Raw genomic sequence first — 13,741 nt, forward strand, 5'->3', positions numbered from 1 at the left:
TCAAATAATACTCCAGTGTATTGCAACATTACAGTGGCAAAATGGCACAGATATATAGCTACCTTATTTGCAGCTGACAATTCAGCAGTTCCAGAGGAGATAACAAGTCAAGCTGCAGACTGCAGCAAAGTTACCAAGCATGAAGCTCTAAGTCTAACCTATGACTTTGTGCTGAACGGAATTAAGATGATGCGTGCCTCAGGTGCACAAGGGCGAATGGGTTGCCAGCTAATATATTTAAAGCAGGTAGTCACAAATGGGCAGATCTGATGTTTTCCTTATTCAACAGCTGCCTGTTATTGAATACCATTCCAGATAGTTGTAGAGGGTCCATCCTGATACCGATTAACAAGAAGAGGCCCAGAGACCAGCTGGAAATGCCTTATCAGATGTTGAAGGAAAAGCAGTCTCAAAAAATCTTTTTAAGGAGCTGGAGCAATGGGTAATGGCAAAAGACCCAGACTGGCTTCCGCAGAGGATGCAGGATCAAGGATAGCCTGTGACAGTTCTTTGGAAGCAGCAATAAAAAAACAAGAGGCTCTTCCTCTGTTTACAGCATTTATAGATTTTTCCACCGCTTTTGATTGCGTAAACAGAGGCTTATTATGGGTCAAGCTTCAAAATTGGGGATTGCTGGCTCCATTACTAAATTCCATCATCAGTCTTTAATAAACAAACATGGGTGCGGATAAGAAGATGGTCCAACTGGGTCACAAAGGAAATAAATGTAAATATCAGATCGGGGGTGGGGGTTGGGGGCGGTTGGAGGGGAGGGAGGGAGAGAATAAGAAAGGCTGTATCCTGGCTCTCCTCCTTTTTATGCTGTACCTGGCCAACATTAATGACCACCTAACAAGAGCAAGAGTGTTTCCACCAAGACCGGCAGAAATGAAAAATCTAATTTCTTCAATACACTTTATGACACTATTAGCTTTGACTATACACAGGTTGGTTTACAGCATTCTCAGACTGCTCTGGAGGATTACAGTAAGGCAAATAGCATATATATCTAAAAGTAAGATCCTGATAGTAATCTGGAAATGTGACAACAAAGGTGCTGGTACTTGTCAAAAATGAAGCTTGAGAAGCTTGAGAGAGTAAGATGTATTAAATAGCTGGACGTTCGCTTTGACAAACGAGGCAGCTATTCTGATCACCTTAGCTACCAGTAACACATCTGTTCTGCATTGATATATATGTTCTGCAAGTGTCTACAAACAATGAACGGCCCCAATTTGCTGGTGGCCTGTAAGATTATCAATAGCAAGCTAATGCCAACTCTGCTGCATGCAGCATTCACATTCAGAGACCGCCTTGAGTTTTGGGTGGACCAGGCACAAAATAAATACTTCCTTTCAGTGTTCGCCCTTCCGAACTCCTCTCCACCATCTTGTTTGCAAGTGGAATTCAATTTACCAAGGCAAAACTTGATACTAAAAGTGCACTTTCTTGGCCTACGGTTTGAAAGTGAAGAATGCAGTTAGTGGCTCACTGAAACATGCAATTTCGCAAATCCTTTCAAGCGTAAAGCTAAACATTAGAGAGCCCCAATTGAAATCTTGAAGGCAAAGGATCTCTGAGAAAGTTCCCTACCAACTAAAACGTGAGGCAGAAATTTGACTAAACTGGTCAAGATTAATTTTGAGAGACCTTGATACTGATGCTAACAATCTAGCCTTAATAAGTACTGCTCCACTCCAATACGATTCGGGAGAGATCACAAAGTTCCTGGACTATATGCTGAAACTTTATATGAAAATGCAACTACTATGGTTAACCAATAGCATAATTCCTCATTAAGAGTCCATTTTGGCCGTATAACCAGAACAACAGATCAGGTTTGTAGGCTTTGTGGGGCTGCACTGGAGTCTTTAATGCACATTATTTGTATTTGTGATCCATTGCTGGTGTACAGACGCTACTGGCTGTGCCCAGTTTTCTGCAGCTCCATATAAGATCATGCAGAGAAGCAATTACTACCTATCTATGCCCGCAATCACCCTAGTGTGCAGCCAAATACATGAAATTTATGCAATGTGCAGTAAAGCCACTGAAGGCTGCCTCTGATTAATGCAGGTTAAACTCAATGCACCGAGGTACCTTGTAGAACAACAAATTACATTTTAATATTCTGGGGAAAACAGTTAGGAGCAAGTTGAATCAACAATCTGAATAGATCATTACAGGTGAATACTTTTATTAATCTACTGACAAGAGCAATCCACTGACGAGCAAAATGAATGATTATAGTACATCTGATTACCTGACTGGCAAGACTTCTAGCAACTCCCGATGTTGGCAGTTGTAGAATTAATAAAGTGTGGACCTTAAAAATCAACTGTGACATATTTAATAAAGCTAAACATAAGTTTAATTCATTGAGCTGCAGCATTTTATGAACTGTCAACCACTAGTAATTTTCAGCTCCCAGTTGGTGGTGCTGAGGCTAGGAAGCAGTGGGATCGGCTGAACTGCATGCTAGACTAAAAACTACAGAACGCTATCACTTTATAAGCTTTACTGTAGTAATTGTAGAATCATTATGCACTGTCACTTTGTCTATTTGAGCTATTGCTACGTAAGTTGTTGGAGAAGATTAATGGTCCCCTGGGATGATAGTTAAAACATACAATAAGTTAAATTTCATTGATGTTCCCATTGATCTGTGTCATGTGTAGGCATAACAACTAGGGTAGTATTTTTATCGGTGCATTTATTTTGTTAACTTTTATAACCATTTTAATTAACTGTACAAAAAACGGCCTTACTTACTACTCGCTATGGCGAGTCAGATTTTATCGGGTCGAGCTACTAGTCTCATCAGATGAGCTAGAAAAGAACAGGTGCTCTGTTCTTTCAGAAAGTCAAGGAGCAATAAGGACGCCTTTAAATCTTGTTTACCTGGTCACATTTTCTATGCATACAAAGAAAGAGGTCAAATGTCAGTGTCTTCTGACAAATCGCTCCTTATTTTATCTTGGAGACTGTTTTGTTTGTTCCTTCTCTGACTGCAAAGTTAGAAGATTTTGTAAAATGAACTGTCTGACAACGGTGCTAGGCACACTACATTTAAAAGGCTTGCAAATTAACTGTACAAATGTTTAAAAATATATTTCAGTAGTTAGGAAAGCCCTTTTTTGTTATTATGAAGTGAGTTTGAAACAAAGATTCTAATATGATCAAAACAATCATAATACTTTAAATAGAGATGTGCAAATGATAAATATTTGCTGAAACCAGATTTTCACACATTGTTTATACTTGCTGTTAAAAAAACTTTGAGTGGCTACATGAAGCTTTCAATATCCTAATACCACTAAGAATAACAAAACAGGACAAAAGAAAACAAGCACCTCTGAGAAATACAGAACTAACAAAGATTAAACAACAATTCAGAAGGCTGCAACGTACCTGGCTCAAGGTAAATGGCAATCAAGACAAACTTCACATATTATATACAAATCAACCACCAAGAAAGCTAAAGAGAGGTACTGTTCCAACAGAATTCAAAATGCTAAATGTGCAAATAAAGAATTTTATAAAATTCTCACCGAATTTCGTAACCCTAAGTTCTCTAAAGGAACGTTTCGCATTACTCAAGATTTCATTGACATATTGGCAAATCATTATACAACCAAAGCAGACAGGTTAGACTTCTATTTGAAACAAAGGAAAACCACCATCACCAATCCACTTCCAAAAATCCCCTCCAGAAGCAAGCCAACCCAACCTCTACATTTCTTCAAACAAATGTCACAAAGTAAATTTATGGATCTGGTCAAACCAAGCAGGCCTTCCGGCTGCCCATCTAACCGATGTGCACCACACATTTTCAAGAACATTCTTTTATCTACCTCTGCTGCCACACCAGTAAGAAGAATCATCAATAATTCTTTAACTACTGGAATCTTTCTAGAATACCTAAAAAAAAAAAAAAAAAGCATACATACGCCTATTATGAAAGAAAACAAACCTAGGCCCCCATGACCCAAACAACTACAGACCAATTCCAAATTGACCTTTCCTGAGCAAACTGACAGAAAGAGCAGCATTCAACCAGATGTCACAATAGATTGAAGATAACTCCATACTTTCAGACTACCAAACTGTATACTGCCCAAGAAGAGGCACAGAATATGCCCTCATCCCCATCTGGGATGACCTTAAAAACACGGTAGACCGCAATGGAGTTGATGCACTAATGTTCTTGTACCTCTCAGCTGCCTTTAACACAATTGACCATGAGCCCCTAATAGACTCTACGAAGCCGGCATAGAGGGGACTGTTCTTAAGTGGATCACATCCTACTTTCAAAACAGAACAAATGTCATCCATGCTCCCCCTTTCACATTGAAACCATACTTCACAAAGGCAGGGGTCCCTCAAGGCTCAATCATCCCACCCATTCTTTTCAACATCTACATGAAGTCATTACCTGCAATGATCAATGAACTTCAGGTTACATGCTACAGCTATGCAGATTATACACAAATACTCCTTCAAATGAAAATCCCCAAAGACATTGAAAACTCAAAAATCTTCAGTTGCCTCAGAGCTGTTGATCAGCAGATACCATAGAGCCATCTCAAACTGAATGCTTCCAAAACGGAAATACTCACATGTGGAGACTGGAAACATTATGACCCACTCTGCATCTGGCCTGGTGAAATGGGACCACCTCCTAAAGTATCTTAGGAAGTAAGAAACCTTGGAATTACCATGGACTCCAAGTTAACAATGAAAGCCCATGTAGACAAATCAACACGATCAAGCTTTATCACCATTAAAATCTCTGTGAGACATTTTCCCCCACCTGGGATTTCCATACAAGGTCCAGCCTGCTATCTATTTTGTACTGTCTAAACTGGATTAAGTCAATGGCCTTTATCACGGATCATGGCTATCAACTATGAAAAGACTACAACGGAATCAGAACTCTGCTGCCATACTACTCCTACATGTAAAGCCACAAGCCCACATCTTCCCTGCCTTGAGGGCCCAACACTGGTTACCAGAAGATCCACCTTCAAGCTGCTCTGTATCACCCACAAAGCAATACATGGAACAGGATTGCTTTTCATCAGGAATAAAATCACCATATACATCCAAAGAAACCTTTGCTCAAGACTGGCACCTCGCCTCAAAACCCTCCCCATACAAGAGAAATACGATAGTTGGCACATTCTTCTCTGTTCAATCAGCCAAACGATCGAATTCATTACACCCAAATATAAGATCCACGGATAACTATTTTATCTTCAGAAGACTACTCAAGATTTGGTCTTTCCTACATAACCACCATACTCAAACAGCAATGTACAGCATATCCCTGTATATGTAAACATTTATTATTTGATTATATGTATATATCTATATACGTGTATTTCTTTGTACAAACGATGTATAAAACTATGGGGAGTTTTAAATACATACATACTATTTAGGCCTGCTTAACAAATGTACATTACATTACTTGCAGTTATATATATAATATATATATATATATATATATATATATATATATAAATAATTTTGTGCTGAACATGTTCATGGGTCATTGCATAGTTTCTATATAAGTTGTTTGACTGGATACTTATGAGTCTCTGTTTTATTTATCTATCACAATAGGTAAATATCATAACTATTTATCTACAAGCACTATTGAAATTCTGAGGAAAATATTGAAAGTCTGTGTTTCTAATACTCTAAATCTTTATGTATGTATTTATTACTTTACTCCTACTGTACAAGAGAAAACAAAAATCACTACTCTGTTTCACTCTATACCTCTCTCAATGTATCAATGTATCCTGTATCTCCACTTTCTGACTCATCCCAAACCTTATTCTACTACTACGAACTACAAAATAACCCATTCTAGACTCTTCCCTCCTCTATCACTCCTTGTTCACCCCAAACCTCAGTTTATTTACTACTATGAATACCAAACAACGCTACTAAATTCTTCCCTCCTATCTCTCCTTTGACTCATCCCAAACCTCATTCAACTACTATGATCTCCCGATTAACACTTTCTAGATCATTTCCTCTTCTATCCCTCTATTATTCTATTCAATCCAACTAACAGACTCACATGTCCACCGCTCAAATTAACTCATATTTCCCTATAAAAATCCACCACTAATCCTTTTGGGTTCCGGATTAGTGTGCTACAGGCCGAAAAGCGCTTCAATGCCTCACCAAGGGTAGTAAGCGCTATTTAAATGTAAATGCAATTACGATATAGTTTTATCAGTAAAACTGAACGTTAGTGGGAATTTTTGTGACCTTTTCGATGGAAAATGTCAGTCTGAAAATGACAGTGTGCTACCACATCATACTTTAGTGATATAGTTATTAAAAGTGAGAGTTTTAAAATATGAACTGAAAAACATTCCTGCCCCCGCCCTGATGACAGATATTTCATGTATACCTTGTATGCAGGCACATAGCAAAGAATTAGCCTATTAAATCAAACAAAATGACTTTTTGGTACAGCAGACATGCTGAACTTACATATTTGAAGGTGGTCTCCTATGTGGTAATGAAGAAAAAGGTGACCCGGTGAAAACAAATATTTGCCTAGGATCACATAACTTGAGACCTATGGGTTAAGCCTATTACAGTTATTAAGAGTACATTTTTCAAGTCACTAACCTGCAGCTGAATCACCAGTACTACCTATAACACTTATAAAATGGGACAAATGGAGATCTCTAAGTTTACCTGGGACATTATATCACAAAATTATGTTGCTGGCACTGTGTTTGCTAATATATCGAAATACAAATAACTTGGCAAATGAAAAATGCCCAAAGGAATTATCCTCTTAGGTGTTTTAGCTAGTCTTTAAATTTCCCCACCTACCCTGTAATGTTGAAAGGAGGGCCTGCAGTTGCACGACATCCCAGCTTAATCTGGTTCCAATATTCGGTAGGTGTATTAGCACTTTCCCACTTTTGTTTGGCCTTATTCTGAGAAATGTTCTCAAATTCAAACTCACTGCCAAAGCCGCCTGTATTAGAAAAAAAAAAAAACATGGCAAGGATATAGTTTGAGATAAGGAAATATCAATTTACACGGGCATAAGATTCGTTTTTCAATTCAGTTTCATAAAATACAGTGGAGCAAATTAAGGTACAACCTATATGTGTATATGTATATATATATATATATATATATATATATATATATATATAAATATAAATCTGAAAAATGTGTATAGTGATGACACAATAACCTAACAATCATAAACTTAATACTTCAGTGCATTGCTCCTGCAAAGAATTCCATCCAAATTATTTCTGATTAATAATTAGATTTAACTACACGTGACTAGGTGAGTGGCAGAAAGATTTTAATGCGAGTGAATATTTGACTGTTTGAGAATACAATAAAATGAGATTTGGATCAATTAAAGTGGATGAGATATTTTTTTGAACCAAGAAGCGCAACTCTTAAATGACTGTGGCCAATTTTGTGCTATTTATTTGTTTTGCAATGACGCAGGAGAGGGATTTGCCCCAAATACTTTCAGGGAAATCAGTGATTTGGTTGTTTTAAGGACCACCACCCCCACTAACTATGAGACATTGGGGTGTGCATGCTGGTGGCTTTTTAGGTTGCTGGCTTTGTTATACAAATTGACAACAGTGAGCAGGCATGTAAAGATAACATAAACTGGACATACAACTAGGAATAAAAGCTCCAGGTAAGCACATTACTAGAGATGAAGCTGAGGGAGGGGTGTGGATGTCAATTGTAATGATAATTGCACATTTGCCGGTAATATTGACTTGGCAAACACCGGCACAAGTGAAACACTGTCTGTAAATTCTCTACTGGAGTAGATTATTGGCATCCTGGACACTGCAGACCTCTTCCTTTCCTGGTGATTCTGTTTATCAATACAGGTTAATGAGAAACATCATGTGTGCTTTCAAAAATGATTTCCACAGTGTCCCTTCCCCCCTCTGTAGCTGCTGCTTCCAGACTTGAAGGTCATCTGGGTACACTGGATTTCAGGAAGAACTCGGACATCTGGCAAAACAAGTATCTGTAAATCTAACATGGTCGCTGGAAAAGCCTTCACATATCACTTGTCCAATATATTAATGGCAGCAGAGAATCTATTGCAACAGCATGGATACCTCTTAGACGTTTTTTATGCTGCTATTCATGATCCTTGTAGTGCAGGACACCATAAACAAATCGATTAATTTGGACAACTCTATTTTTCAATAGTCTTGAAGAGCATAAAATCCAACCCACATTTTGGTAATGTATATAAAAAATGATTTATGGGCGAGGCTTGCCAAGATGGTCGTCGGGACGTGATGCCCCCTCGGCTCCGCTATCACCCGTAGTAAAGTTGGGCACAGATGACAATAACCTGAGCATGAACGGTGCCTGAAGGGACGTGAGATGTGGGGGAGACTGACTGACCCCCATTGGCAACAGGAAGAGCACCAATATCTGAGAAAACATGCAGAGGGCCCAACAGCAGGGGCGAGCTAGAAACTGAGACAGAGTGCCGTGCGTTGAAGCTAGCGATAAAGGTGTGTGGACCGGAAGAGGAGCATGGGGCCCGCTGTCTTTGGAGTGCGGAAACTGCCAGCGGCAGGAGACACACTGGGGGAGGGGTCCCAGGCCCAGAGAGGAGGATCAGGCATGGTGCCTGACCCTAAAATGGTGACTGCATGGCAACAAGTAGGCGCAGGGTAAAATTACCTACAAGCATCAGTCTGGGGTGGAAAGGTAGGAGAACGGCCCCTGGAGCCCCCACCGCAAAGGGAGGATTGGCCAAAGGTGCTTCAAATGATTTAGATTCTGGAAACATCAGATACATCAGGAGTCTTCCAGTGCCCGCCACATGGGCATGACAGGAATTGTGGAGAGGGGCAGAGGGAAGACAAGAGGTGCTGCACACTCAGGGGGGAGAATGAAGACACAGAGTGGGGGACCTAATCAGGATGCGAGGCTGCGGGAGGATCCCCCCCTCAGGGTCGAGGGATATGGAGTGAAGAGAGGATAGGAGGCATTGCATAGATACGAAGTACAGGGCCTGATCGAGGCACGAGACTGCAGGGTGCCTCCTTCCCCAGAAACACAATGGTGGTGGAAAGGCGAACAGGTCATGGGACCGAAGCAGACCCCCCCCCCCCAGCACAGCCAAGATCTGCGGCAACTCACCTGAAAAGCTATTGTAAGAGGAGATGAATCCCAGTGATTGAACACAAGTAGGTCATCACAGATTATTATTGCTACACATGACTCAGAAAAAACAGAAAATCAACAGGGTCTCCAATTAGTTTGTCCCAGCCAAAAGAGGAGTTTTTGGGGGGGAGGGCGGTCTCGCATGAGGTCTCCGTAGTCTCAAGCATACTAGACACAGAGACGAAGACAGGTGAGTTGGAAATGCGTGCCAACCAACGAGATGCACTCACACAACACTCCAGATGCAGCTTCAGGCAACTACACATAAGCAAGAAGACGTGGAAAACGGGGCTCGGCGAGACAACATCAGGATTAGGAATGTTGCGGAGGAGCCAGACCTCGAGGCCTTTGTGACAGGTCTGTTTCAGGAGATAACGGGTGTAACACAGCTAAAGATAGACAGAATCCACAGAGTGGGCAGCAGCACCTCCAGTGACAAGCTACAGCCAAGAGACGTTCTCGTTAAGCTGCACTCCTTCAGGGTCAAAGAAGCCATCCTCCAAGCAGCAAGAAAGGCAGACAACGTGATGTTTCAGGGAGAATCCTGCACTTTGTTCGAAGATATAGCTCCAGTCACCCTCGCCAGAAGACAACATTTCAAGCCAATCACTGACAAATTAAGGGAAGAAGCTCATGCCAGATATTGCTTTTCATATTGGCCTGGCCTTTGAACTACACAACAGACCGCATCCTGTCACTGACCTCTGAAAGGCAATGGCTGTGCCAGCAATCCCTCGGTCAGGAGAGAGCGGAGGGGAGGACCCATTCGAGCCAAGATTGGGGAAGACCCCGGACCCAGATATTTTACTCCGAAAGAACCCTCAAGACCACAGGCACTGACGGGTAAGGGGATACCCGGTTCAACTTTGTTGGGATACCTCGACAGGTCAACACATCTGCACGATCAGAGCCCCTTCTTGTACGGGGCGGGGGTCCCCCTTCCTTTAAGATTAATCTCCTTGCGTGTCTGGTCAGAGGAGTATGGTAAACAGATAATAAAGATGCAAATCTAATGATGCCTCCAGCACTAAAGTTCAAATTAATGAACAAGTTACTGCCACCTCACTTCCATAATAGGGAAGCCCAGTATCATAAGATTACTAAGCAACGCAAGTGGTATTAAGCCTTAGCCCAAGCTGCTGTTAACAGAATTATGGCAATTACAAAGTTCTTGACAAGTTGTCCCTATGTTGTTTAATGTTTGTTTTTTCTTCAGAGATGGGAGACTCAGTTTGGTCTACAGAGAACAAGAGGCAGATATTAACGGGGGAGTAAAGAGGAAGCAAATCCCTTATGTACAGGTGTGGGACCTCCGGATAAGGACACGAGGGCAGAGGGGGATAGACAGTGGTCTAGCCCGATATCAGCTTCTGAGATAAGACTGTACTCCTGACAGTATTATGGTAGTGATGCGAATTACTTGGAATATTAAAGGTCTAAACTCACCAGCAAAACGCCATAAAAAGTGGAAATACTTGACAGATCAACACTATGATGTAATAGCGCTACAGGAGAACCATCTTAGATGGGGGAGGACCATAGGTTCAAACATAAACAATACCCACACATTTTCAAATCGTCAGCCACAACAAAACATAATGGAGTGGCACTTATGTTTCATCAAGCCTTACAATTCCAACCCACAGGCCACCACACAGACATAGAAGGATGCTACGTTATGGTGAAAGGGGAAATGCAGGGATGCTGAGCCACTCTCGCTTTAGTATACGCGCCTAACACCAGCCGACATAGGTGCTTAGAGGCACTGGAGGCCTTTGCGGATGGGGACATGTTTATAATGGGTGACTTTAACCTCACTTGACATGCGGGCCACGATAGCACCCAACCTCACCAAAGGGGAACTTCTCCTATGCCCTGAAACAAGCCATGAAAGATAGGATTGGTGAACACCTGGAAGACACTTCATCCTAAAGGTAGAGATTACACATTTTTCTCACACACTCAACAAGCGTATTGTAGGATTGAGTATGTGTTCTCTACTCAGGAGGTAGTCCAGGAGCTTCATAAGGCAGCAATCCACTCCATCACTCTCTCAGACAATGCCCCAGTGGAGCTTACATTAGACTGGAGAGGAAACAGTTAGAAAACCCAGCAATGGTACGTTCCCTCCTCCCTGATAAGAGATAAGTCCTCTAGAGATGACATACGCAAAACCATCAGGGCCTATTTTACACTCAACAACCCTAAGGAAACCAACCTGAGCATAACATGGGATGCATTCAAAGAAGTGCTCCAAGGGAAGTGTATTTCCCTAATGGTGGCACTAAACAGACAGGGGAAAAAGAGCGCATTGCATTAGAGGCGGAACTTCGCACTGAGGCACACAAAGCAAACCCAACCATACCCCTCCAGCGCTTGGTAACTGCACTAAGAGGCTAATTGAATGCTATATACACGAGAAGAGCGGAACTTACAATGCTATGTCTAAAGAGAACCTCTTATGAGCAGGGGAACAAGGTGGGTTCACATCTAGCTAGACAGTTACAGGTGAAAAGGGAAAGAAAATACATAGGTGACATACAACAACCTACTATTGAATTGACTAATTCAGATGTGGAGAAGGCAAACATATTTGGTAGGTTTTACCAAAACCGTTACACAGCGGCACCCTCCTCTGTTACCTCCCAAATAGAGTATCTACAAAATATTGACCTTCCCAAGGTCATGGCAAAAAAGAACGATCAGTTAGGGGCGCAAATTGTGGAGACTGAGGTACAGACTGTGATAAACCGCCTCAACTCGCACAAGTCACCAGGGCCGGATGGCTTGACAGCACAATTCTAAAGAATTTATGGCTCGGAGCTGATGCCCTACCTCACCACCCAATTTAACTACATAGCCACATCAGGAGCCACTACCAAAACAATGGGTGAGGCACTCATCTCGGTCATTTCCAAACCCGGGAAGGCCCTCCATGCGTGTAGCTTCTATAGACTCATAGCACTCCTGAATTTAGATGCTGAACTCTGCACAAATATATTAACATCTAGACTCAAAGATTTGCTTCCCGATTTGGTTCACCTGGACCAATCGGGATTTATACAACATCTGCAGGGTGATACACCCATTGGAAAAAACTCATAAGAAAAAGGTCTTGGTCATTCTACTAAGTCTAGATGCCGAAAAGGCGTTTGATCGAGTAGACTGGGCCTTTATGGCCCAGGTTCTCCGGACCTATGGGTTCTGTGAGAGATTAATCAAGATGATTAGAGCCAACTATGCAGCTCCCTACTCCAGAGTTATGGTGAATGGTACTAGCTCAGCGCCATTTACGTTGACTAGGGGGGGGATGAGAAAGGGATGTCTACTCTCTCCATTGTGGTTTGCTCTCGGTATAGAGCGGTTAGCAGTGCGCATTCGCTCATCACCCACCATCCATGGAGTCACCTTTGGGACAATAAAACATAAATGATCGCTATTCACGGATGATGTTCTCTTGACATAGACTGATCCTACCTCCTCAAGTTCTTCCCTTCAGGAGGAACTTCGACTTTTCAAAGAGGTGGTAGGATTCAAAGTTAATCTTTCCAAGTACTACATGATGAATCGGACCTTGCCCCCATCGGGGATGGACCAGTTGGCCACCTCCACTCCTTTCCAATGGGCAAAGAAGGAAATAACCTATCTAGTGATTAAAATCACACCAAATATAGCTGACCTTTACAAGTCAAATTATCCCCTCCTGCTGACAAGCATATGAGAAACACTAAAACAATGGGCGCCGTCTTATTTCACATGGCTGGGGAAGATTAATGCCATAAAAATGACACTCTTGCCCAACATACTTTAAGTATTTCACAGCCTTCCATTAGCTGTTGACTGCGCATTCTTTTCAACTCTCCAAACCCTCCTTGTACGGTTCATATGGCAAGGGAGACGAGCCAAACTATTTTATAAAATACTAAGCACGCCAAAGAAAATGGGGGTCTGAGTCTTCCAGATATATTACAAAGATTCCCAACTATGAGTAGTCACTGAATTGTCCCTTAGAGAGTCCGACAAACACTGGCTGCACATTGATAGGGCCATAGTAGGGAAGGTAAGCTTTGAAATAATATGGAAGCCTAAGGTAGAATGCCCCCGCAATGCGTATCTCAGCACACCAATAAAAACCACACTCAAAATCTGGGATGAGGTGAAAAAACCAAAAGGATGGACAACCTTTTCCTCTCCACACACACCATATTACAACCCAGCCTTTCCACCAGCCGTGCAACCGGGACCATTTGATAAGTGGCAGGATGGCGGATGCCTGAAGCTAGCAGACCTATTCCAGGGTCCTGACATTTGAAGACTGCAAGAGAGAATTAAATCTCCCATACAACGAAATCTATTGACATACACAACTGCACCACTGGGCACTAACTCCTGAAAATAAACTTGCTGCCACAAGGGATTTCAGACCATTGAGCAATTCATACACCGTGCAGGCCTGCCCCCTCCCCGCACCAAATGGTCTATTTCCCACTTATATGCCCGGTCATCTATCACCGGGAGTGTGACA

The 13,741-nt window shown here is 41.9% G+C and overlaps 1 protein-coding gene across 1 annotated transcript in view; it reads right to left on the minus strand.

Annotated features, from left to right (window-relative positions):
* The window catches only part of MVK (mevalonate kinase), a 165,883-nt gene that overhangs the window by 132,663 nt on the left and 19,479 nt on the right, over window positions 1–13,741 (minus strand). The window contains exon 3 of the mRNA XM_069214735.1: window positions 6,868–7,015. Within this exon, the coding sequence (XP_069070836.1) occupies window positions 6,868–7,015 (148 nt within the window). The remainder of the gene's footprint in view (window positions 1–6,867; window positions 7,016–13,741) is intronic.

This window comes from Pleurodeles waltl, chromosome 11, assembly GCF_031143425.1.
Source record: "Pleurodeles waltl isolate 20211129_DDA chromosome 11, aPleWal1.hap1.20221129, whole genome shotgun sequence".
In the NCBI taxonomy this organism is placed as follows: domain Eukaryota; kingdom Metazoa; phylum Chordata; class Amphibia; order Caudata; family Salamandridae; genus Pleurodeles; species Pleurodeles waltl.